At 42.8% G+C, this 25,952-nt stretch overlaps 1 protein-coding gene across 4 annotated transcripts in view; it reads right to left on the bottom strand.

Annotated features, from left to right (window-relative positions):
* The window catches only part of LOC110193727 (tyrosine-protein phosphatase non-receptor type substrate 1), an 85,960-nt gene that overhangs the window by 46,932 nt on the left and 13,076 nt on the right, over positions 1-25,952 (bottom strand). For all 4 annotated transcript variants that reach the window (XM_020965714.2, XM_020965715.2, XM_020965716.2 and 1 more), the window contains one exon: positions 15,913-16,260. In XM_020965714.2, coding sequence (XP_020821373.1) covers positions 15,913-16,260 — 348 coding nt within the window. The remainder of the gene's footprint in view (positions 1-15,912; positions 16,261-25,952) is intronic.

Genomic DNA, 25,952 nt, shown 5'->3' with positions numbered 1-25,952 from the left:
AGATTTTTGAGTGTGTGTGTATGTGTATGGGTAGAGGTAGTGACGTGGTCAGATCTGTATTTTAGGATATCATTTTGGGGGCAGCTAGGTGGCTCAGTGGAGAGAGCACCGGCCCTGGATTCAGAAGGACCTGAGTTCAAATTCGGCCTCAGACACATAACACTTATTAGCTGTGTGGCCCTGAGCAAGTCAGTTAACCCCACTGCCTAGCTAAAAAGAAAAGGATATCATTTTGGCAACTGTGTGTGGGGTGGTTCAGAATGAGGAGAGACTAGAAGTGGGGAGACCAGTTAGAAGGTTAAAGCAATACTCCAGGTGTCAGGTATTGAGGACTTGACCTAAGGCAGAGGTTATGGAAGTTGAAAGGAAGGGAATGGAGCCTAGGTTGTGGAGTGACAGAAAAAAGTATAGCTGAACTCTATCCCACAACTCCTCCAAAGAAAGCTAGAAAGCATATTAAATCAAATTCAGCTTTGGAAATACAAGGGGAAAAAAATCACAGTAAGTCACTTTTCCAGCCCAGGTCAGCAAAGTGAGACACACAGGGAGATCTGTGGATACTACAGCCTGGGTCAAGCTAGGCGGGAATGGCTGTACTGAGCATCTCAGCACAGAGAGAGGCCATATCAAGGCAGAAAGGGGTCCCAGATCCAGCATAGAGGGGCCTGATCTTCTGCAAGGGGCAGGAATAGGCAGCTCACTACCCAGTTCTAGGTCACAGTGGCATTCCAGGATGAGGAGTGGTCAGGGGCCATAGGCTACATGTTGAGCAAGAAACAAGTTCAGAAGCAAACAGCAGCTATGTGGCTCTGATCCCAGAAGTGAAGTGGAATCATAGTTTCAGCTTCCAGCCCAGCCAGCAATGGAATAGCCAGGGCAGGAATCCCAGACCAAAAGGGAACCTATAGTTCTCTCACTCTGAATTAGCAGCACTTTTTACCTAACTAATGGTGGTCAAGTCCACCAATAGTCTACTAGAACTCTCACTGAGGCAAGCCAACAGATATGTTGCTCAAACCCAAACCCAAATTAAAAAATTTCAGAGTTTAGAGCAAGAGAGTATCAATCACTGGACCTGACAATTTGGTGAGCACTGAAAGCTTATAGGTCCTCATCCTGAGCTAAATCTGAGATCCTGGAATAATACTCAATTACCCAAGAAAGCAGCCACAGAAACCTAGGGGAAACAAAGTCAGTGCAGCCATTGCTTACAAAGGTGTGAAGAAGCCACCCTAAGAAAGTCTGAAGTCAGGAAGCAGGTTGGAAGAATGAGAAAACAAACAAAAGAATCAGACCGTTAAAATCTATTATGATGTTGGGAGTGCTTGAAACACAAACCCTAAAGGTGAGAATGACTCTAAAACATTTATAAGCAAAGCCTCAAAGAAAAATACACCTTGAGCTCAAGGCCAACTAGAATTTCTGAGAAAGATGAAGAGTTAAAAAATAGTTTCAAAAAAATTTTATAAATAAAATGAGAGCACTAAAAGAAAAAAAGTTAAAGAAATGAGAGCTTTGGAAAGAGAATTAACAGTTTGGCACAAAAGATTCAAAACTTTGTCTAAACAACAAATTCCTGGAAATTAGAATGGAACATGTGGAAGATGATGACTCTATGAGCAACAAAAAAATATTAAAACAAGGATAAAAGGCTGGAAAAAAAAACCAAAAGAAAATATAACATAATTCATAGCAAAAACAACTGACTTAGAAAATAGATCAAGGATAATTTAAAAGCCATTCCCAAAAAAGAAACTAGACATCAGATTTCAAGAAATCATAAAATAAAACTGCCTAGATCTCTTAAAACCAGAGAGCAAGAGAAATCCACCCGTCACCTCCTGAAAGAAACACCGAAATGAAAACTTCCAGGAATATCACAGTCAAAATATTTCAAGCATCAATAAAGAAAGCCTCTAAGTACCAAGAAGCCATAGTCAGTATTACATATGATTTAACAGCCATCCCTATACGAAGGAGACAAGAGCTTGGAATACAGTATTCCAGAAGGGCAAATGGCATAGGTTTACAGAAAAGAATAAGGTGCCCAGCAAAACCGATTATAGTCTTACAGAGGTAAAAATGGACTCTTCATAAAATAGAAGACTTCTAAGCATTCTTGATGAAAAGACTGGAGATGAGTAGAAACTTTAAAGTGCAAACACAAGGGTTGAGACGTATAAAAAGGGAAACATTAATGAATAATCTTAAAGGACTAAACAAGGTTAAACTTTATATCCTAATATGGGGAGATAATACACACATCCCCTCAAAATCTTGTCATATTCAGGGTTTGTATGTGAAGTTTAATTAGAGTGCCTGGGAACAGTTGTTATATTTTGATGATCTTTAAAAAATAAATAGAAAATGAGGGGGGGAAATACACTAGAGCAGGGGGAAAGGGAGAGAAAGTACGGGGAAATGTATCTCACCATCAGGCTATACAAGTAGAAGTCTGTACAGATGAGGAAAAGGTGGAGGGAAGTGAATGATACTTGAACTTCATTTTGATGTGATCTGGTCAAAGGAGGGAAGAATACAAACACATACACACATACACACACACTGAATACAGAAATACATTTCACTCAACAGGGGGAAAAAGGGGAAAGGGTAGAAGGGGGAATAAGAAATAAAACAGATTAAGAGATTCTTTAGTAGATTAAGGGATCACTGCCTTGTTGTGGCACAGGGGCTTCCATAGCTCAATGAAACTATGAGCTATGCCATGCAGTATTACCCAAGATGTCATAGTGAGAGTTATGACAACGAGTGATCCACTGTAGAAGGAAACGGCAAACCACTCCAGTATCTCTGCCAAGAACACCCCACGGACATTATTAAAATGATAAAAGTTATGACACTGGAAGATGAGTCCCTCAGATCAGGTGTCCAACATTCTACTGGGGAAGAGAGGAGGACAATTACAAGTAGCTCCATAAAGAATGAAGTAGCTGGGCCAAAAAGGAAAGGAAACTCAACTGCAGGTATGTCTGGTAATGAAAAGAAAGTCCAATACTGTAAAGAGCAATAGTGTATGGAACCAGGAACATAAGATCTATGAACCAAGGTAAGCTGGATATGGTCAAACAAGAGATGGAAAGATTAAACATCAACATCTTGGGTGTCAGTGAACTTAAATGGATAGAATGGGTGAATTTAATTCAGGAGATCATTATACATACTACTGTGGGCAAGAATTCCTTAGAAGAAATGGAGTACCCCTCAGAGTCAATAAAAGGATAAGAAAAGCAATACTTGGATATAATCTCAAAAAAGACAGAATGATATCTGTTTAAATCCAAGGCAAGCTGTTGAACATCACAATAATACAAGTTTATGCTTCAACCACTGATGACGAAAAGGCCAAAGTTGATCATTCTATGAAGACCTACAACATCTTCTAGAAATGACACCAAAAAAAAAAAAGATGTCATATTCAGCATGGGGAAATCAAAATATAATTGTAATAACTGACAAATTTGATCTTAGAATACAAAATGAAGCAGGGCAGAAACTAATAGAGTTTTGTCAAGATAATTAGCTGGCCACAGCAAACACTCTTTTTCAGTGACCCAAAAGGTGACTCTACACATGATATTACTGGTTAATATCAAAATCATTGATTATATACTTTGCAACCAAAGGTGGAAAAGTTCTATTCAGTCAGTTAAAAATAAGCATGGAGCTGACTGTGGCTCAGATCGTGAGCTTCTTATTGCAAAATTCATACAAAATTGAAGAAAGTAGGGAAAAGAGGTGATGAATAGATTTAAAGTATTAGAATTGATAGAGTGCCTGAAGAACTATGGACAGAGGTTCACAATACCGTACATGAGGAAGCAACAAAAAACACTCCAAAGAAAAAGAGGAGCAGAAAACCAAAATGGTCATCTTATAGAGCTTTGCAAATAGTTGAGGAAAGAAGGAAAGGGAAAGAAAAAGGAGAAAGGGAAAGATATACCCAACTGAATGCAGAATTCCAGAGAATGACAAGGAAAGAAAAGAAAGTTTTCTTAAGTGAACAATGCAAAGAAATAAAGAAAACAGTAGACTGGAAAGACAAGATCTCTTCAAGAAAATTAGAGATATAGGGACTGTTTCATGCAAAATGGGCATGATAAAAGACAAAAATGGTAGGGACCAACAGAAGCAGAAGAGATTAAGAAGAGGTGGCAAGAATACAGAAAAGAACTATACAAGAAAGACCTTAACATAACTGATAACCAAAATGGTGTGGTTACTCATCAGAGCCAGACATCCTGGAGAATGAAGTCAAGTGGGCCTTAGAAAGCATTACTAACAATAAGGCTAGTGAAGTGACAGAATTCCAGATGAGCTATTTAAAATCCTAAAAAATGAGGCTGTTAAAGTGCTGTACTCTATATACCAACAAATTTGGAAAACTTATCAGTGAAAAGGTAATTCCAAAGAATGATCAAATTACTAAACAGTTTGCACTCATTTCACACACCAGCAAGGTTATGCTTAAGGTTCTGCAAGCTAGGCTTCAGCAATACATGAACTGAGAACTACCAAAAGAGCAGGCTGGTTTTTGAAGAGGCAGAGGAACTAGAAAACAAACTGCCAACATTTGCTGGATTATAGAGATAAGGAGTTCCAGAAAAACATCTACTTCTCCTCCATTGACTATGCTAAAGCCTTTGACTAGGTGGATCACAACAAAATGTAGCAAGTCCTCAAAGAGACGGGAGTACCAGACCATCTTGCCTGTCTCCTGAGGAGCCTACATGCAGGCCAAGAAGCAATAGTTAGACCCAAACATGCAACAATTGGGTTTAAGATTGGAATAGGAGTATGACAAGGCTGTATATTGTCACCTTATTTATTTAACTTATATGCAGAGTACACCATGTGAAATGCCAGGCTGGACGAATCAAAACTCAGAATTAAGGTTGCTGAGGGAAATATTAACAATCTCCAACATGCAGATGATACCACTCTGATGGCAGAAAGTAAAGAAGAATTAAGAAGTCTCTTGATGAGGGTGAAAGAGGAGAGTATAAAAGTTGGCTTGAAGCTTAACATAAAAAAAAAATTAAGATCTTGGCAACTGGTCCCATCATTTCCTGGCAAATAGAGGGAGAAGAAATGGAAGCAGTGTCAGATTTTATATTCTTGGGCTCAAAGATTACGCAGACCATGACTGCAGCCATGAAATTAAAAGATGCTTGCTCCTTGGAGGAAAGCTATGGCAAATCTGGATAGCAGAGATATCATCTTGTCAACAAAGGTCCAAATAAGTCAAAGTTTTGGTCTTTCCAGCAGCAATGTATGGCTATGAGAGCTGGACCATCAGGAAAGCTGAATGTTGCAGAATCGGTGCTTTTAAACTGTGGGGCTGGAGAAGACTTTTGAGAGTCCCTTAGACAGCAATGAGATCAAATCAGTCAATACTTAAAGAAATTAATTCAGACTATCCATTGGAAGGTCAAATACTGAAGCTGAAGCTTAAATACTTTAGCCATATGAGAAAACAGGACTCATCTGAAAAGACCCTGGTATTAGGGGAAAAAAACATGTTTGCAAAAGGAGTTTTGTATTTTTTTGTTTTTAATTGGGGGTGGATGGAGAGGAGAAAATGTGGATTTTTGTTCATTGGAAAAATAAGATTTAATATTTTCAAAAGGAAAGGGTTGATGTGAAAGTTGCTATGGAGATAGGTCAACAAGACGTGACAACTGGAAGGGGAAGGGTAAAGGCAAGAGAAGAATCAAGTATGGTTCTGAGGTCGCAAACCTGGGTAATTGGAGGGGTACTGCTTCCCTCAACAGAAACAGGCATAGTTGGAAGAGGGAAGAGTTTGGGTACAATTATGAGTTTTATTTTTAGACACATTAAGTTTGAGATGGTGATGGGATACATCCAGGGGAAGAAGCCCAGCTGGCAGTTGGTAATTGCAGGCCTGGAGTTCAGTAGTGAAATTACAGTTGGTTACACAGATTTGGGGACTGTCTCAGGGGAGTGGATGAGATTAGCAAGGGGTAGAATGTAGAGGGCCCATGACAGAACCCTAAGGATGTAAGAGTAGAAAATGGATGATGGCCCAAAAAAGAATTAGAAGGGGTAGTTAGACCTGCAGGAGGAGAACAAAGACAGCAGTATCCCAGAACCCAAGGGAATAGAAAATAATCAACAGTATCAGAGAGGTTAAGAAGAATGAGGACTAAGGAAAGGTCATTTGATTCATGTAATTATTTATTGATTTTTTTCCACTGGACATAACAATGAAGAAAACATATATAACCTTGGAAAAAGCAGTTTCATTTGGGAGAAAGGTGGTTGGGTGGAGCCAGATGGCAAGTAACTGAAAAATGACTGGAAGATAAAAAAGTGGAAGCACTGAGAAAGGAACCTTTCTAGGAGTTTGAGTGTGAAAGGGAGGAGATCTAGGGCAATAGCTTGAAAGGACAGCAGGGCTGAGTGAAGGGTTTTTAGGATGGAGGAAGCCTGGCAGAAGGCAAGGCCTCAGTTTCTCCACCTATATGTAACCTATTGTCCCAAACCCTGAGCTTATATATGTATGAACTGGGATGGATCTTGGGGGCTTCTAACAAAATCAGGTCTTTGGTTTGTTTTGCCCTCACCCATGACTTTCCCTGGGAATCTCAGAACATGTCTAGGTCTTCTAGATGTAGGTTTAAAAAAAAAAAGCACTATCTTCCTTGCAAGCATGCAGCTCACTGTATATTTCTGGATTCAGGACAGGCTTGAATTCACCCCACAAAAAATTCAAAACCAATTCAACAGTAGCCCATTCAACAATAAAAATCAATTCTTGCTGAGGTGGTATATCCCTACGATACAGACTATTTGTGCTCTACCTGTGGTAGAGCCTTCAGAGCTCTATTGGTCTGATCAGTCACAGTGGACACACTGTACCTTGACCCCAATGCAGTGATGTCATTTTGGTCCTCTTTGAGAATGAAGGACAACAACCAACCACCAGCCAGCTACCAAGGTGGCTGAGGCTGGTGGATCTCAAGTGCTGAGCTGTGGGGGGGCTAACGCCGATCGGGTGTCCACACGAAAACTGGCATCAGTGTGTCAGCCCCCAGAGGGAGGGGGCCACTAAGCTGCTTACAGAGGGCTGAACTGGCCCAGGTCAGACACGGACAAGGTCAAAGTTACAGTGCTGATCAGAGGAGAAAAGCAGGGAGACCCAATCTTAAGACCCCAATGCTCCTTCCCTTCAGTGAGCCCCACATTCACCTCCGAGGAACTGTGCAGCCTTCTGGATTCATAGTTCCACCCCACAGTTTTGCTTGCTTAGGAGAGGAAATGCCTCAGGGGTAGACTGGGAGTCACCCATCAGATCGGCACAGATTTGAGTAACTCACAGTTATGGTGGAAGCCACGAGGTTCTTCCTCTTCTCATCAGGACACTGGGTTGGCAACTTGGCACTATCCAAAACTCCCCTCTCCTCTCTAGAAGGTGGGGTCCAGGACTCTCAGCATTCCCCCACTGAACCCTGGTGATACAATCTCCCAGGCCATGTGGTTCCCTACTCGTCGGGGGCCATGATTCCCTTCTCCCTTCCCTGGGGCACAGAGGTCCAGGAAATCTGGTCACTTCACCAACACCCTCTCACCAGCTGCTGCTGGATGGTTCTTCCACAGGGATATGTGGCAATGCACAGGCTTTCCCTCCCCTACCACATTCTACTCTCTGGAGTCTGCTCTGTCTCAATGTCCTCAAAGCAGATTTGTCTGCTCCCTTTCATGGGCCTGTGTAGCTCAAAGCTATAATAACTGAATCCATTAAGTCATCAATCACTCAGGGGGATATACTTCCCCTATCTATGACACATAATCAAAGCTCTCCCTACCTACCATGGAGAAGTAATAAAAATATCAAACAATGGTCTCATCCTTTAACCTCATTAGGTTGACCAGGCTCTCCTGATCCACTTTCTACCAGTAAAATTAGAGGGTTAGAAAAAAGGTTCCTATTAGCTGTAAACACAGTACAGCACATTAAAAAAAGGATCCGTGAACTTTTAGTCAAAGATCTGATTTTGAGTGCCAGTTTCACCAATTAAATTAATTGTGTGACCATCTCCATTCTTAGCCTTGATTCCCTCATCTGTAAAATGGGGAGAGTAATATATGTACTGCTGACCTCAAAGGGTTATTGTGAGTAAAGTGCTTAGTAAACCATAGCATGGTGTAGAAACATAAACAATTAGAATTGTGAGCTGTAGGGGCAGCTAAGTGGCTCGGTAGATATAGAACCTGCCTTGGAGTCAGAAGGATTTGAGTTCAAATCCAGCCTCAGACATTTATTAGCTGTATGATCATTTAAATCCAATTGCTTCAAAAAAAATCATGAGCTATAACAACATACATAAACCACATAGAGTATTCTCAGCACCCAGCATACAGCCTTAAGAAATATATGTCAAGGGATAGGTAAGTAGTGCAGTGGATAGAGCACTGACCGGCCTTGGAGTCAGAAGGACCTGAGTCCAAATTTGGCCTCAGACACTAGCTATGTGACCCTGGGCAAGTCACTTAACACCAATTACCTAAGGGGAAAAAAAAACAAAACCAACGAAAAATGTATGTTAAGTCATCAAGCATTTATTAAGCACTTGCTATGTGCCAGGAACTGTGCTAAAAGATAGGGATATTTCAAAGAAAGGCAAAAGATAGTCCTTTCTCTCAAAGAGGTCGAAGTCTAATAGGAAAGGCAAGATGCAAACAACCAGGGTAAACTGGAGATGATGGGGGAAGGCACCAGCATCTAGAGGGCCTAGGAAAGGCTTGAGCAGAAGATGAAATTTTAACTGAGACTTGAAGGATGCTAGAAGTTGGAGGTAAGGAAGGAGAAAACTGCAGGCATGAAGGACAACCAACGAAAATTCCCAGAGTCAAGAGACAGAGTGTCTTTGCAAGGAACAGCAAGGAGGCCAATGTCACTGGATTGCAGAGTGCATGATGGAGGAAGGGAGAGTGGGGTGTAAGATGTAGGACTACTGGAAAGGTAGGAAGGGGCCAGGTAATGAAGGGCTTTAAAAGTCAAACACAGGATTTAAAAATTGATTCTGGAAGTAATAGAGAGTCATTGGAATTTACCTGATGGGGGGATTTCATAGTGAGTTCTGCACTTTAGGGAGATAATTTGACAGCTGAGCGAAGGACAGACTGGAGTGGTGAAAGATTTTAGGCAAAGAAGTCAACCAGGCAGCTACTGCATGAGGTCATGAGGCCTGCACCAGGGTGGTAGCAATGTCAGAGAACAGGGCATATTCCCCAGCAAGGTTACAATGGAAAAAGCAACAGGACTTGGCGACAGACCAGATAAAGGGAGTGACAGAAAGCAAAGGAGTAAAGGATGACACCTAGGTTGAAAGTCTGGATAACTGAGAGAAAGAAAGGGGAGAAAGAAAGTTAGGAAGGGGCAAGTCTTGGAGGAAAATAACATGTTCAGTTTGGGGGATGTTGAGTTTATGACACTATGGATGTCCAGTTCTGTATATCCAATAAGCACCTAGAGATGAATGATTAGAGGTTAGGAAAAGTTGTCAAGGCTGGATATATAAATCTGAGAATCAGCAGCATAGAAAGGATAATCAAATCCATGGGAACTGATGAGATCACCCAGTGAAACAGTGTAGAAGGAGAAGAGGACCCAGGGCAGAACCTTTGGGGACACCCAACGGTAGTAGGAATAACTTGGATGGAAAATACAGCAAAGAAGACTGAGAAAAAGCAGTCAGACAGGTAGGAGGAGCAGGAGAGAGAAATGACACAAAAACCTAGTGAGAAGAGAGTGTCTAGGAGAAAAAAGTGATCAACAGTGTTAAAGGCTGCAGAGAGATGAAGAAGGAAGGATGAGGACTGAGAAGAGGCTAGTTGATCTGGACTGAAATGTAGAGGGTCCAGGAGCTTGGTTTATTTCTACCCTTACTGTAAAGACTAACTTAGGATCGTTTAGCTGTTAATTATCACCTGATTCTTCTTCAATAAGTTACTAGTTTTAGCCAATTTTGTAAATATTTAACACACTATAGTACACTTTTAGTTTCACTTATCTATGTTCATATTATCTCATTAATTTTTTTCCTACAAGAGAGGAATCATTTAAGTCAAGTAAATTATTAAAACAATGGGGCGAGAGGAGGACATTTGAACTTTCAGGAAGTGCCCAGGACTAGATTAGTCCAGAAGTCAGGAGGTGTACGTCAGGTACCAGCTCTGAAACTCACAGTGGCTTTGGGTAAGTCATTTTTCTCCTCTTGGCCTGTTTCCCCATCTATAAAGGGAGGAGATGGGACTAACAGTCTCTGTAAAGGTTCTCATACAGTTCTATGATCTCCTTTATGATTCTAAGACCTGTTAATTATCTATTTTTAATCAAAAATCTTAACAAATGAGAAAGTAAGGCCAACTGAAAAATGACAGTCTTAGAAGTACCAAAAATCATTTTTTTCTTCAATGGCCAAAAAATAAGCCTACTACCAGAGTGTTAAGAGTTGGAATGGACTTTGTAGAATCTAAAGTGCTGGGGGCAGAGCTAAGAGGGTTGAGTAACAGTAGTGACTTGCTTGAGCTCTCCCCTAAACCCTTCCAAATACCTGTAAAAATGGCTCTAAACAAATTCTATGGCAGCAAAACCCACAAAAATACAGAGTGAAACAAATTTCCAGCCCAAGACAACCTGGATGGTTGATTGGAAAGGTCTATTATGCCAGGCTGGGAGAGGACTGTAGTTTAGCATGGGTCCACAGGCAAAGACCAGGCCTCAGCGAACCTGGAGCAGGCCTCAGGGGATTGAATCAAGGGGAGCTGTGGAGGTTTCCAGACTTCTTAATCCATAAATGCCAAAGACAACTGAGAAGGTCAGTAGGAAAGGTCTTTGACTTCAGTGAGAGGAAAGCTGGGTCCCAGTTCCAGTCCTGGTGTGGCCCTGGGGCAGCAGCTGCTTCCAGAGCTCTCAGCCCACAGATGACTGGGGAATCAAGTGGCTGATCAGAGGGGGATTGCAGGGATCTCTTTGCTGGTACTGAGGCAGGATTCTCTTGTTTTACAGATGCTTGGATCTGGGTCACAATTTGGGGTGCCAATCCAGAGGTGAGGAGGAGTGCTGCATGGTAGAGCTTGTAGTGGTGGTGTAGATAAATCCTCCTCACAGTTTCAAGGCAAAAGAGTGCTTGTGGTCACTCATAGACCAGAGCACAGGCCAGGAAAGGAGTAAACACCTCATCCTTGATCATACCACCTTGGAAGAACTGAAAATTTACAGGTCCCTAGAAGTATCTCTGAAAACAGCTGCACAAAACCCCCAAAGCTTGGGACAGTACATTCTCCACACTAGAAACAAAGAGTTTAAACTCAAGTAATCGGCTGGGAACATGAGCAAACTGTGCAAAAAAAAAGTCAGACCATAGAATCTTTCTTTAGTGACAAAGAAGATCAAAACAGACAACCAGAAGAAGACAACAAAGTCAAAGCTCCTACATCCAAAGCCTCCAAGAAAAATATGAATTGGTCCCAGGCCATGGAAGAGCTCAAAAAGGATTTTGAGAACAAGTAAGAGAAGTAGAGGAAAAACTGGGAAGAGAAATGAGAGTGATGGAAGAAAATCATGAAAAACAAGTCAACAGCTTGCTAAAGGAGACCCCCCCAGAAAAACACTGAAGAAAATAACACCTTAAAAATTAGCCTAACCCAAATGACAAAAGAAGTCCAAAAAGCCAATGAGGGGAAGAATACCTTCAAAAGCAGGATTAGCCAAATGGAAAAGGAAGTCCAATAAGCTCACTTAATGGAGCAAATGGAAGCTGGTGACTTTATGAGAAATCAAGACCAAAAGAATGAAAAAAATAGAAGACAATGTGAAATATTTCATTGGAAAAACAAATGACCTGGAAAATAGATCTAAGAGAGATAATTTAAAAATTATTGGACTATCTGAAAGCCATGATCAGAAAAAAAGCCTAGACATCATCTTTCAAGAAATTATCAGGAAAACTCCTGATATTCTAGAACCAGAGGGTAAAATAGAAATGGAAAGAACACACCAATCACTTCCTAAAAGAGATCCCCAAAGGAAAACTCCTAAGAATATTGTAGCCAAATTCCAGAGTTCCCAAGTCAAGGAGAAAATATTGCAAGCAGCCAGAAAGAAACAATTCAAGTATTGTGGAAACACAATCAGGATAACACAAGATTTAGCAGCTTCTACATTAAAGGACCACAGGGCTTGGAATATGATACTCTGGAGGGCAAAGGAGATAGTATTACAGCCAAGAATCACCTACCCAGCAAAACTGAGTACAATCCTTCAGGGGAAAAAATGGATACTCAGTGAAATAGAGGACTTTCAAGCATTCTTGATGAAAAGACCAGAGCTGTAAGATTCAAGAGAAGCATGAAGAGGTAAACAGGAAAGAGAAATCATAAGGACTTATTAAAGTTGAATTGTTTACATTCCTAGATGGAAAGATGATATTTGTAACTCATGAGACCTTTGTCAGTATTAGGGTAGTTAGAGGGAAAAAATTATATGGATAGATAAGATAGACAGGTAGATAGAGGGCACAGGGTGAGTTGAAGATGAATGGGTGACATCTGGAGAATAAAATTAAGGGGTGAGAGAGGATTATATTAGAAGGAGAAAGTTCAGGTAGAATGGGGTAAATTATCTCACATAAAACAAACAAGAAAAGGCTTTTACAGCGGAGAGGAAACAGGGGAAGGTGAGAGGGACTGAGTGAATCTTATTCTCCTGGGATTTGGCTTAATGAGGGAAAAACATACACACTCAATTGGGTATGGAAATCTATCTTACCCTACAGGAAAATAGGGAGGGAAGGGGACAAGAGTGCAGGGTGATGATACAGAGGAGGGCAGACTGGGGGATGGAGTAATCAGAAGCAAACACTTCTGAGGAGGAACAGGGTCAAGAGAGAATAAACAGATGGCGAGATAGGATGAAGGGAAATATACTTAGCTTTTCACAACATGATTATTACGGAAGTGTTTTGCATGATTACACAAGTATAACCTGTATAGAGTTGCTTGCCTCCTCCATGAGGGCGAGTGGGGAGGGAAGAAGGGAGAAAATTTGGAACCTAAAGTTTTAAAAACAAATATTAAAAATTGTTTTCACATGTAACTGGGAAATAAGATATACAGGCAATGGGATACTTGTATCCTGCCCTACAGGGCAGGGGATGGGGAGATAGAAGGGAAGGCAGATTAGGGGAAGCAGTATTCAGAATGCACGCTGTCTTGGGGTGGGAGGAGGGACAAGATGGGGAGAAAATCTGGAACTCAAAATCTTTGTGGAAGTGAATGTTGAAAACTAAAAATAAATCAATTAATAGAGAAAAAATATGATAAAAACATATAATTTTTTTTAAAAAGAGTTGGAATGTTCACTGGAAATCATCCAGTTATAACACCATAAGATTTAAAGTGGGAACCTTAGAAATCATCTAGTCTAACTCCCTCATTCAACAAAAAAGGAAACTGAGGAGAGGGGAAAAGTAGCTTCCTGGATTTGTAGTCAGGAAGTTTGGACTGAGTTTCCTCATCTGTAAAATGGGTATAATAATAGCACCTACCTCCTAGAGTTGTGGTGAAGATCAGGTGAGATAATATTTGTAAAGCCTTTAACACAGTTCCTGGCATATAATAGGCATCAAATAATGGTTAGCTATTATTATTATAATTTCCCAGGTCCTACATCTCCTTTCTAAAAGATCCCAGGCAAGTCTTTTATTTCCCTAAGGTTCAGTTTCCTCCACTGTAAAATGGGAACAATAATACCATGCCTGTTTCACCATATTACTTTGAGCAAAGTGCTTTCTAAAACTTCAAGACCTATCTATATATGATGTCAGAGTTATTCTTATTACCCACAGTCACAAGGCTGGACAGAAACCCAAGTCTCGACTCCTAATGTAGGTCTCTCTTTCCATGGACAAAGCTGCCTCCCAGAAGCAGCAGCAGCAGCAGAAGCCCCAGACAATGACTCCAGGGAACCACTCTCAGGGACTGTGTAAAACAAAGCCCATATCACATGCTTTTCCGTTTCAGTTTGCTATTTACAGAATGCAGAGAGACTTCTCCAAGCTCCAACAGATTCTGTCAGTGACATTTCTGCGGGTTGATGCAGCCACGTTTTATGTGTTTGGACAATGAATGTTTGTTGTTATGCCAGAGTCTGTTTAGATGGAAACATTTTCAAGACTAGAAAAGCTTCCTGGGGGATGTTTCTTGAGACCAGAGAAAAAGATCTCATCTGGGATGTCCTCACTCTACCATTCTCCTGACCCCAATGCTTGAACCACTGCCCAGGTGTTATGTCCACTGGGGCCTGTTGGTTATAATATGCAGATTCTGTTTTTGTGAAAAAGACCAGTGAAAATGCCCATAATGCTTGCAAGAAAGCACCCTTAGAAAGCAGAACGTCATGGCTAGCAGTGACATTAGAACAAAGAATGTTAGAGCTGGGAAGGACCTTAGCACATGAGACAGCAGAGCTGGAAGGGCCTTCACACATAAGTTCATAAGGCTTAGAGCTGGAGGGGACCTTAGTCTAACCTCTTTATTTTATAGATAAGGAAAATGAGATCCAGAAAGGAGAAATAATTTGCTCAAGGTCACCAAGGTGGCAAGTAGCAGAGCCAGGATTTGAACTCAGATCTTTTGAAGGCAAATCCAGTTTTTTTTTCTATTACATCACAACTGTCTCCAGCAAAATGAGCAAACACATCTGGAAATAGAGATATCTGAAAGGGTCGGGTGGATGGAGGATGACTCTGGCTGAGCTGAGGACACTCCTCTAGGATCTAGTCTCCATAATTTATCCGATGTATTTCTTGTATATACATGTTTGTTTGCATGTTGTCTCCTCCATTAGAATGTGAGCCCCATAGCACACAGTACTGACTTAATAAATATCTACTCCTTGACTCGATACACATTTATTGAGGTGCTATGCTGGATGCTGAGGATTTATTCACTGACAGAACTAATGGATAGACCAGTGTCACCCCTTATTAGCTCTATGTGACTATGAATGGCTCACTTAACCCTTTTGGGTCATTTTTTTGCCTTTATGTCCTCAGTGCTTAGCACAGTGCCTGGAACATAGTTAAATGTCAACAAAAACTTCGTGACTAATTGAATCATTGAAAGATCTGGGGTTAATGTACCCAAAGGAGGACTTGTGAGAATCTGCTAGCATTACACCCTGGAAATGTCAGTGGATATGAAGTTAGAGAGCCAGAGTTCAAATCTGGCCTCTGACACTTACCATCCGCGCACCCTTGGCCTTCACCCTCCCACCCCAGGGCCTGCTGAGCATCCTCCTTTATTAAATGAGAGGTTTGGACCAGATGACCTTTAAGTTCTATTTGGCTTTAAAGGCTATACAGTGGAATCACATCTTTTGTGGGCTAAGGTCTAAGGCCCAATGGCCCAGTCTAGTCAAAAGTATCCTCTCCAGGCAGCAGATTTCCAAGATGAACAGCTTCTGGAATACTGGAACAATGCAGGTTGGCAAAACAGATCTGGCTCCCAGGGCTGGGCTGGTGGATGGGTTAGACTAGGGTTCTAAGCAGGTCTGGGGATGCCCCACCCTGCCTCTCCTGTCTCTTGGGTAGGGAAGCAGTGGGGTTTGCTGGAAGCAGAAGTGGGGGTGGGGAAGGGGGGAGATGGCGGGTGCCACACTACTACCCACACTACAGATGTACATCTGTCATCTCAGCTCATCCAGGGCACATGCTTATTAAGTGGAAGGATCCTCCCCTCCCCACTCTTTCATTTTCTATCCTTTTTTTTTTTTTACCATATAGTCAGACTCCTCGATATTGAAGGTGCCTATGGTACCACTGCCCTGTGTGCTGAGAGGGTAGAGGGTCAGGCCGTACTCACCTGTCACAGAGACCATGGTGCCCCCTCCAGATTTAAGTTCTGTGTCAGGAGTCCCCCTTTTGAACTTTACACAGTAATAGGTGCCTGAGTCCTCAGGAGTGATGTTACTGATGCTGATGGAGAAGTCTGTGGTGCTGGAGAGTGGGGCAGTTTTGCTTATCCGTGGGTAGGTGCCTCCTTTGAAATTGTAAATTTCCTGCCTTTGGGACCCTTTTCCCTTGAACCATTTCACTGGCCCTGCAGGTAGTATCTCAGGCACGGTGCAGTTCAGTGTGACCGTCTCTCCCTCTGCCACAGACACGGGATCTTTAGGTTGTAGCACCGGAATCTCCTCCTGACCCCGGGCTCCTGTAACAATAACATCAACAACAACAAACACTTATTAGCCTGAGGAAAAAGACAAGAGCAGGCTTGGGTGACCAGGGCCAGGCCTGGGCACCACTGCTTGGGACAAAGGTGGAGGTGGGCCGGGGGTGGGGAGGGGTAGTCCTCCCTCAGTGATATTACTTATCTTGGGTAATGTAGATGCAGAGACCAGGACTCTCAATCTATGGGGACAGGCTGAGTGCTGAGCCCTGTGTTATCTGGTGACTCATAATCCAGCCCAGGAGGATGGCGCTGAGACTACTGTCTCCACCCATTACCCTCTGAGTGGACTTGGAATGCCAGAGAAGAAGGAGGAAAAGACCCCCAGGGCCCAAGACAGTGGTGAGGAATGAATGAAAGGGTTCAAAACCAAGAATGGCAGGACAAAGCGAGTGATGAGACCTTAGCCTAGCATGAAGCTAGCCCCTGATAACTAAGGGAATGAATATGAAAGATAGGATAATAATGATTAACAACATTTCTATATTGATTAATGGTTTACAGGAAAAGCTTGTCCCCAAAGAACAGAAACTTCCCCCACTCCTTTGCAGAGGCTGGAGGTATGGGGGAGAGAGGGAGACCTTGGCTGTGGAACATTACTTATAGTGGCAGGGGGGTTTCAATGTCTTAACTGATTTTATCGAATTTTTTTCTCTTCTTTTAAAAAAAAAATCTTGGTTATAAGGGATGGCTCTCTGGGAAACATGAAAGAAGGGGAAAAGGTAGAAATTTAGGCAAATGGAAAAACAAAGTATAGCAATCAAGTTTATTTTTAAAGGTTTACAAATGTTTTCTTCATGATCCTGTGAGGAAGGTAGAACAAATAGAGTGAAATAGACACTGGATTTGGAATGAAAGGACCTGTGTTCAAATTCTGACTGCTACTTATTGCTTGTGTGACCCTGGGCAAGTTACTCAACCTTCAGGGGACTCAGTTGTCCCACCTGTGAGATGGGGGAGTTGGCGCAAAGATCATCTCTGAGGTGCTTTCTAGCACTAATGCTCATGGTCCCTATTTCTTACAAGAGGACACCAAAGGGTTCACAAGACAGAAGTAATTTGCTTGCCGTGGTCATCCACATGGCTGGTGTCAAGAGCCAGAACTTGAAACCAGCTGACTCCAGGTCCAGTGGACATCCTACTGGGGCATGATGATAGAATCATAGCTCCAGAGCTGGAAGGGACCTTAGGTCATGGAGTCCAGCCCCACCCCCCCACTTTTGAGGTGAGGAAACTGAGGGCCAGGGAGGGTATGGAACTAGCCCAGTAAGTGTCAGAGCTAAGATATGAACCTAGGTCCCTTCATTTTAAATCTACTTCATCATACTGCCTGCCTGTTGCCTCCTCTCAGGTTTTTAAAATGCAGACCATGTAGGATATAATTTTCCCCCAAAATATGCCTAATAGAGACCTATATGGATTATATCAGAGATAACACAGGGCACTGGAAACAGCACTAAGCTTGGAGAATTTGAATTTGGAGTCAAGGAACCTGACATCAAATCTTGCCTCTGCCACCTACTATCTGTATGACTTTGGGCAAATCCTTTTGCATCTCTGGGAGTCAGTTTTCTCATCTGTGAAATGGGAGGATTGAACTAGATGGCCTCTATGGTCCCTTCCAGCTCTAGATCTGTGTATGATCTTAGGACTCAAGAAGAACTTTTGGCTACCCTCTAGCAACCAATATTCCTTTGCCCTGTTATTCCAAGGCAGGGATGGCCAGTGCTTCTTTAGAGGTAGGCCACATGTGGCCTCGAGGTCGCAGGTTCCCCACCCCTGGAAATGGATTAGGTGAAAAAGAGGGCAGACCCAGAACACACGTGTATGTGTCTGCCTGTGTCTGTATGAGAAAGAGACAGACAATCCACATGCAGAGAAAAAACTATGGAGTTTGAATGCAGATTGAAGCACACTATTTGCTCTTCTTTTTTCTTCAGTTTTGTTTTCTCTTTCTTGTGGTTCCTCCTATTGGTTCTAATTCTTTTTTTATTTAATTAATTTATTCTGAATTACCAACAATCACTTCCATAAGCTTGTGGGTTTTAATTTTTTCTCCCCTTCCCTCCCTAAGACAGCGCACAATCTGATATAGGCTATACATATACATTCCGATAAAACATATTTTCACATTAGTCATTAGTAATGTCACAACATGACCTACATCAGCCTAGATAGCCTATATCAGATTGTGTGCCATCTTAGGGAGGGAAAGGGAGAAAAATTTAAAACTCAAAAGCTTATGGAAGTGATTGTTGATAAATCAAAATAAATTAATAAAAATGTTAAAAAAAGAAAGACAAGAAAAGGGAGAAGGAAGGCAAGGAGGGAGAGAGGGAAGGAGGGAGGGAGAGAAAAAGAGAGAGGGAGAGACAGACAAAAGGAAGGAAAAAGAAAGACATACAGGGAAAGAGAAAGAGGAAGGCAGGGAGAGAGGAAAGGAGAGAGAGGGAGAGATATTGTATGTGACAGAGAAAGGGAAAAAGAGAGAGAGGAAGAGACAGTCAGCAGGAGAGAAAGAACAGTAAAGAAAGGAGGGGAGAGAGAGGAAGGAAAAGAGAGATTGTATATGTGAGATAGAAAGAGAGAAGGAAAAAGAGAGAGGTAGAGACAGGCAGAAGGAGGGGAAAAGACAAAAAGGAAGACAGAGAGAGAAAGAGAGAGAGTGAGATTGTACACACATGCCATTACGGCTACTCATTTCCCAGCCAGATCAGGAAGGGAAGAAGCAGGCGGCACAGGGAACAGGTTGAAACACTGGAGTTCCATGGAAGGCTGAGATGCGCCACAGGAAGGAAGCTACCTCCACCATGATTCCCCTTTTGACTATTCAAACATCCCGGAGTAGTAGAAGGAACTGTGGGGTTAGAAGAACAGGCTTCCAGTCTCCGCTTAGTCACTAACTCACCACGTCAAGCTGCTTCTCCTTTCTGGGGCTCAGCTTCTTCTTCTACAAAGGATGGGGCTAAACAACCAAGATTCTTTCCAGCTCTAACATTCTCCACTTCCCCACTCCCTGACTCCTGTTTCTCTTCCAGACTTAGTTTTGTCAGGTTTAGGGACCCAAACTATACTATCCTCATGGAAGGAAATGAGTCGCCTACCATCTTTCTCTATATTTAGAAATAGTCTAACATTTTCAGACACAGCCAATGTGGGAATTTGTTTTGCTTTGACTGTACATATTTGCTACAAGGATTTTCTTTTTCTTTTTTGGGGGGGTGGGGCAGTTAGCAGGGAAAGGGGCTAGTGATAGGATTGCCAAAAAAAAAAAAAAAGTAAGGTGGATCACTGAAGCATTTTTTTTTAATGCTCCAAAGCAGACAGAAAGCCAGAAGGAAGCACAAACAAATAGGACAGCTTTGAAAGTTACATGTTGAATTTATGATAAACTGAAGAGGAAAAGCAAGGAGTATGTAATAGAGATGCACAATTCCACGTATAATTCTTTTTCTGTTCAACCTTGTAAATGGAGTTCACTTGTCAATCTATATGGTCCTGGTATCTTTTTTGCAGGGCAGCTGTTAAATGGCTGATTTTTTCCCCAAAATTGGCCAGTTTAGATGAACCACATCCTATTTTGTTAATTTGGGTATTTTGTATTTTGCTAAATATTCACCTACTTCTTTAAAATTCTCACATTTATTAGCACAGAACTGTTCCAACTTCCTATATGTTCTAAAATCCTTTCCAGTTCTAGCATTCTTTGTTCTACGATCCAAGGTTCCTTCCAACCCAAAGACCCCATGATATGCTAAGCACTCCAGTAACAGAATTGGTGGCTTCCAAAATGCCCTGGACCCAGACAGTGCCCTAAGCGATCAGATCCTCAGATGCCCAATGCCTTGTCTGTGGGTGAAAAAAAAGAAAGACCAGGTGGGCTAGAAATGTCTCGGAAATGCAACTCCATTCTGTTCCCAACAGCATCTGGCTTGGAGCCGGGCTCCCCAGTTTCTGTCCAGCTATTTTATCTAGGCTTGATGGACAAATCAGGCAGGGGGCCAGTGGCTGGATGGCTGACTCCACTCTCGGCGCTAAAATGTACAAACGAAGGCTGTCAGCGTCAAGAATGCTGCATGTTGGAACAGGAGAAGTTTCAAGAGGGTGCCCGGAAGGCTCTAACACCACCCAGTTGATGATAAAAGTTGGAGTGTTGTAGGGTTTGTTTTTTTTTTTAGCTCCTCTCACACTCTTTCCACCAACTGTAGACAGATTTAGCCGGCTCAATTAATTAGCTAGTGTTTATAAAGTGTTTGAAGGTTTTTTTTTTAAAAGCGCTACATAAGTGCCAAGTATTATTTTAATCTGTTTACCAAGGAAGGGTGGTTTTTCCCCCCCTCCTCCTTCCCGCTCTCTGCATGTTCTGTTTAGGGAAAGGCTTGTTAAAAATCCTCCATGTGGTGTTCTCAGTCACTGTGCTCTCACTATCAAACCAAACCCCACGATTTCCCATCTCATCCCAGGGTCTTGGCAGGGAGAGCCACTGCTTACAGAGGTCTTCAAATTAGCTGGTGGAGGGACCCAGCAGAGAGCAAGTTTGGCCTTCTGCTCTCATTTCCCACAATCCTCATGGTGTCCCTCTCTCATGGGTCCACATCCCTCCCTGCTAAAATAATGAAGCTAAAACTTATGTTTCCCGAAAACCAGACTCGTACAGGATGGGCATCTCACTGACACTTCTGTTGAGACTGGGAGCCGGTCCCGTCTCCATAGAAGCGCCACAGTGTGCGGAGGGGCTCTCAAAGCACCCTATTGAAAGGGACTTCGTTGGATGTCTCCAATAGAAGAGATCACACAATGCACACCAAAGGGAAAACGGGGTGAGGGGGGATGGAACACCACCTCGGAGACTAAGTAAACTCAAAGAGCTGAGGGGAAATGGGAGACTGAGGTGGGCATTCTGCCCAACAGCTCAGCTGGACTTGGAGAGTGCCCAGGGCTTTGAGGCCTGCAGGATCCAGAACCAACACTTCCAAGGCCCAGTTTCATTCCCACTTCCTCCAAGGAAATCTTCCTTACCATTCCTGCCCATAGGAAGCTTTTCCTCCTCTGAAGGCATAATATTCATGGAGGTAAAAACAGCTAGGTGGCACAGCGGATAGAGCACCAGGCCAGGAGTCAGAAGACCTGAGTTTAAATCTGGCCTCAGACACTTATAAGCTGTGTGACCCTAGGCAAATCACTTAACTCTGTTTGCCTCAGTTTCCTACTCTGTAAAATGAGCTGGAGAAAGAAATGGCAAAACCACTCTAGTACCTTTGCCAAGAAAACTCCAAATGGGGTCACAAAGAGTCAAACACAACTGAAAAATGACAAAATAACAACAAAAGCAGTTTGGTGTAGCTGAAGATTATTGGAGGTCAACTGAGGTCAAACTCAGGCTCAGATATCATTTATCTGCACATGTCCTTGGGCAAGTCACTACCCTTCTCTGGGACTCAGTTTTCTCATCTGTAAAATGAAGGGTTTAACTGGAATCCAGAGAGGATATATTTTGATCCTACCTCCAATACTTATTAGCTGGGCGACCTCAGGTAAGCAATTTCTCCTCTCTGGGCCTCAATTTCCTTCTCTGTAAAATGGAGTCTGATCAGGTGATTTCTAAGGCCCTTTCTAGCTCTGACATTCCATGAGTGGATGCTGATTAAAAGAATGAAAAAAAATGAATGAAATCTGTATTTCCCACAGCACATGACCTCTACCCTCTGGGGCTCAGGTAGTCCACATTTCTGGCAGCCAGGGTTAATGCACTGACTAGATCTGATGGGAGCAAGCCCGAGATTCCATGCAAGATCAATAGTTTAAATAGAGTAGCCCGATAGGTGAGCCTCAGAGGCTTTGGCCAGGTCATACAGCTCAGCTTTCCTGTTCCAGCTCTCCCCCTGAAGCAGCTCAGCATAGCACAGAGCAAGAGAGGACATCATGGAGTCATTATAGACTCTCAGAGCCAGAAAGGACTTCAAAGGCCTTCCGGTCCTACCTAAACAAGTTTCCCCACGACAGCAGAGTGTTAATAAGTGGCATCGATTCAGTGCTTTCTGGTTCCCAAAGCACTTTGTATACATGATCTCATTTGATTCTCACAACCACTCTGGGAGATAGAGGCTATTTTTATCCCCATTTTTCAGAAAAGGACAATGAGGCTAAGTCATTTGGCCAGCGTCATGCTGTTAGCAAGGGTCTGTGGTGGGATCTGAACCCAGCTCTTCCTAATTCAAGTTTAGCACCCCCATTCAATCGATCACAAGTGGTCACTTAATCTTTGAAGACCCCCAGTGACAAGGGAGCCCACTACCACGTAGGGCATCCATTTTATTAAACTTTAATTATTAGGAAATTTTTGCTAAATTTGCTTCTTTGCAACATCCACTCATTAAGCTATTTCTGTGCCCCCCAGGTCTGCTATATGTCACAGACAGTCTCCACCAACTAACTGACAGGGTTGGCCAGCTGCCTAAAGAGTGAGATATAATTACAGAGAGATGACCCAGACTCCCATTCTTTTCCACACCTGCTCTTCAGTGATGCCTAAAGTTAGCTCAATGGAAAAAGTACAGGATGGAGAATCAAAAGTCTTGGGTCCTCATCCTGACTCTAAGACTAACTTACCAAGTGATGGGGGGGCAATTCTTTTCTGTCTGGGCCTCATTTTCTACAATGAGGAGTTTGTACTAAGGTCTCTTCCAACTCTGACACTTGGGACTTATAGATGTTCCTTCATCCAGGTATAAATTCTTTCACTTTCCAATTAAAAACTAGATGAAAAACTCAACTCCTCCTAGGAGAAAGAAACTTAAGATTAGATATCATACTGGGGTAGACATGACTAGTAGCAGATCCTTTTCCAGGGAAGGGGAGGGGAAGGGAGAAAAGGCTCTGACGGGGGAAGGGAGCAGATGTGATGGTAAAGAGTAATTCTGGCATGTACGGGAAATGGAGGTGACAAAGAATCAAACTAGTAAAGCCACAGAATGCCAAAGCCAGAAGGGCATTCTTGGACCATGTCATCCAGCCCTCTTATTTTACAGAAGAGGAAACCGAAGCCCAGATCTCACATTACATCAGGGAAATGAGTAGGACTAGGACCCAGGTCTCTAGATTCTCATAGGGGACTTTTCTCATTCTATGGCTCATCTTTCATCAGAGCAGAGGATCTTGGGAATGGCTGGCCATGCCCCATGCCAGGATACCTGCAGCAGATCAACATGGGAGCTACTCCTCCCATTGGGAAGTTGCTGTGCAGCAACAGCTAAGAATAGCCAGCACCAAATGGCTTTCTGTGCTCATTAGCTAACCTGGCTTCATTCCAGCTCCACTGGAGAGTGATTCACAGAGATATACCTCTGAGTGAGATAGTACGAGGAGTTCATGTTTGAATCTGCTCTACCCAAGAACTCTGCCCTGACAGCATCTGGTGGCTGGCTGCCCCGCTCCTCTGTGATATGAGTCTGTGATTCCTCCTGGGATAACACTGTGGGCAAATGAGTCATTTCTTTTATGTTCCTGGGAAAAGTGGAGTTCCCTTGTAAGAAGTCCCTTCTTCCCTCTGGGACTCAGCTTCTCCATCTGTAAAAGGATCAGGTTAAACTAGATAGTGTTAAGGGATCTCCTGAACTTGTCTTTAGCTAGCATTTATATAACACTTTAGGGTTTGCAAAGAGCTTTATATGTGTTATCTCATTTGATTCTCTCAAAAATCCTGTGAGCTAAAGGCTAATATTATCTACATTTTACAGATGAGGAAACTGAGGGTCATACAGCTAATGAGTGTCTGGGGCAGCATCTGAACTCCCCTACTTTGAGACTCTCTATCGTAAGTCTAGTCTACCTCCCTATGCTACCTCACTACCTTCTAAATAGTCATAGGTGATCTCTGCTTACTCTAATGTTCTGACGGTCCTACATTAGTTAAGTTCTAACATCCCACTAGTTAAAGTCCCCTCTAGCTGTAATGATCTACAAGTGTGTGTATATGGGGGGCTGAAGCAGGGCCCCGCTCTTGTCGAGTCACCAAGTATTAAGAGCTTCTGATAAGAACTGATTTCGACTCAGTTCTAGGATTCCTAGTTGAGAGGTATTGTGTTTCGGTGGCCTGGCTGGTATCTACCAGCAGAAAAAGCAACTAGGAAGATCCGTTCCCTCTTGCTTGCTTAGGACAGCCAGCCAAGGGTCAGAAATGGCTCACAACCTTCCTACTCTTGGGACTTTTAAAGAAAGGACACAGCACGGTGTTGAGGAAAGGGCCCTGGTTTCAAAGTCCAAAGATCTGGTTTTGAGTACCAGCTCTGCCACTAACTAAGCTGTATGATCCTGGACAAGTCACTTTTTTTTTTCGTGGACCTTAGGTTCTCTCATCTGTAAAATGGAAATAACAATACTCACACAAACTACTTCACAAGGTTGATGTCAACAAAGTGTTTTGCAAATTGTAAAATGAAATAGAAATTCAAGCAATGATGATTAGCCAAGCTCACCAAGGGGTCCTTTCTCCAAGCAACCAAAGCGCTTCTAACTTAGTACCTTTGGGGAATGAATGAGTGAGTACTCTGCTAGGGAGGAGAATAACAGGGCCTGGTGGCGGCGACAGCTGCCACTCTGCTTTTGAGCTGGCATTAATGGGAAATCACTCAGGGAAATCGACATATACCACTTTAAAACTGTGAAGTGAACAGACATGCTTACGCTGAATGATAATTCTGTAGTGCGGGAGCAGGTGCGGGAAGGTTGCAAAAGAGACACTCTTGCTTTAAATAGAGCCACACCTGTCCTGGTTTCAGAGAGAGCTTCCCGGTTACCTCCCTGAGAGCTGAAAGCTCAAGAGGCAGTCAACTCAGTCCTCATTCAAGGCCCTGCTCTGACACCTCCTCTATGAAGCCCTCCCAGAAACCTTGAGCTAAAATTGACTTTTCCTTCATGTGGTCTCACAGTGAAACGCTCCATCCTCCTTTTATGCATGAATCTGATTCAATTTTTTTTTTCAATCAGAACTGTGGTTTCATTGTTGTGTGGGGGCGTTTCTGGAGAGAACTTTCTCTAACAATGACAAAGCGCACCTTCTCCGCTGATGATAGTCTCGGAGTTGCCTGGAAGCAATGAGAATTTAGCTGAGGGTCACACCAACCAGAAGGGTCAGAGGTGACGCCTGAACCCAGGTTCTCCTGACTCACAAGCTTGGCTGTCTTCCCATTATATCTACAATGCTTCTCATTCAAATTTATATCATATTTAAAGGTGCACATATTTTCATGGGACTGTTAGTTCCAAGTCTCAGCCAAGAACCAAGTATTAGTTAACCTTTGCTCCTCCTTGCAGTGCTGGCCTGGAACTCGGACACAGTAAGCGTAAGTCATGTTGACCTGCCCCAAGACAGGGGGGCAGACCCTCTGTCTGCTGTCTCTATTGTGCAAGTCACTAGACTTTGTGGACCTGACACAGATGTTACATGGGGTGTGGTTTGGGGCTCCCTTTTCCTTTGAGGAAAAACTTTCATTTCAGATATCTTAACATTCCATAAAAGAGAAAGAGGACATAGAATCACGGAAGGGGTGGGGGGGGGTGGAGGGGAATGCAAAGTTTTATCAGAGCTGGAAGATCACCGAGTCTGACCCACTCATTTTACAAAAGTGGAAAGTGAGCCCAGAGAGGGTGACTTGCCCAAGGTCACACAGTTAGTA

Source organism: Phascolarctos cinereus, unplaced genomic scaffold, assembly GCF_003287225.1.
Source record: "Phascolarctos cinereus isolate Bilbo 61053 unplaced genomic scaffold, phaCin_HiC Scaffold_2;HRSCAF=192, whole genome shotgun sequence".
Taxonomy (NCBI): Eukaryota; Metazoa; Chordata; class Mammalia; order Diprotodontia; family Phascolarctidae; genus Phascolarctos; species Phascolarctos cinereus.
The sequence above is the reverse complement of the archived record's forward strand: the minus strand, read 5'-3'. Positions and strand labels throughout refer to the sequence as shown.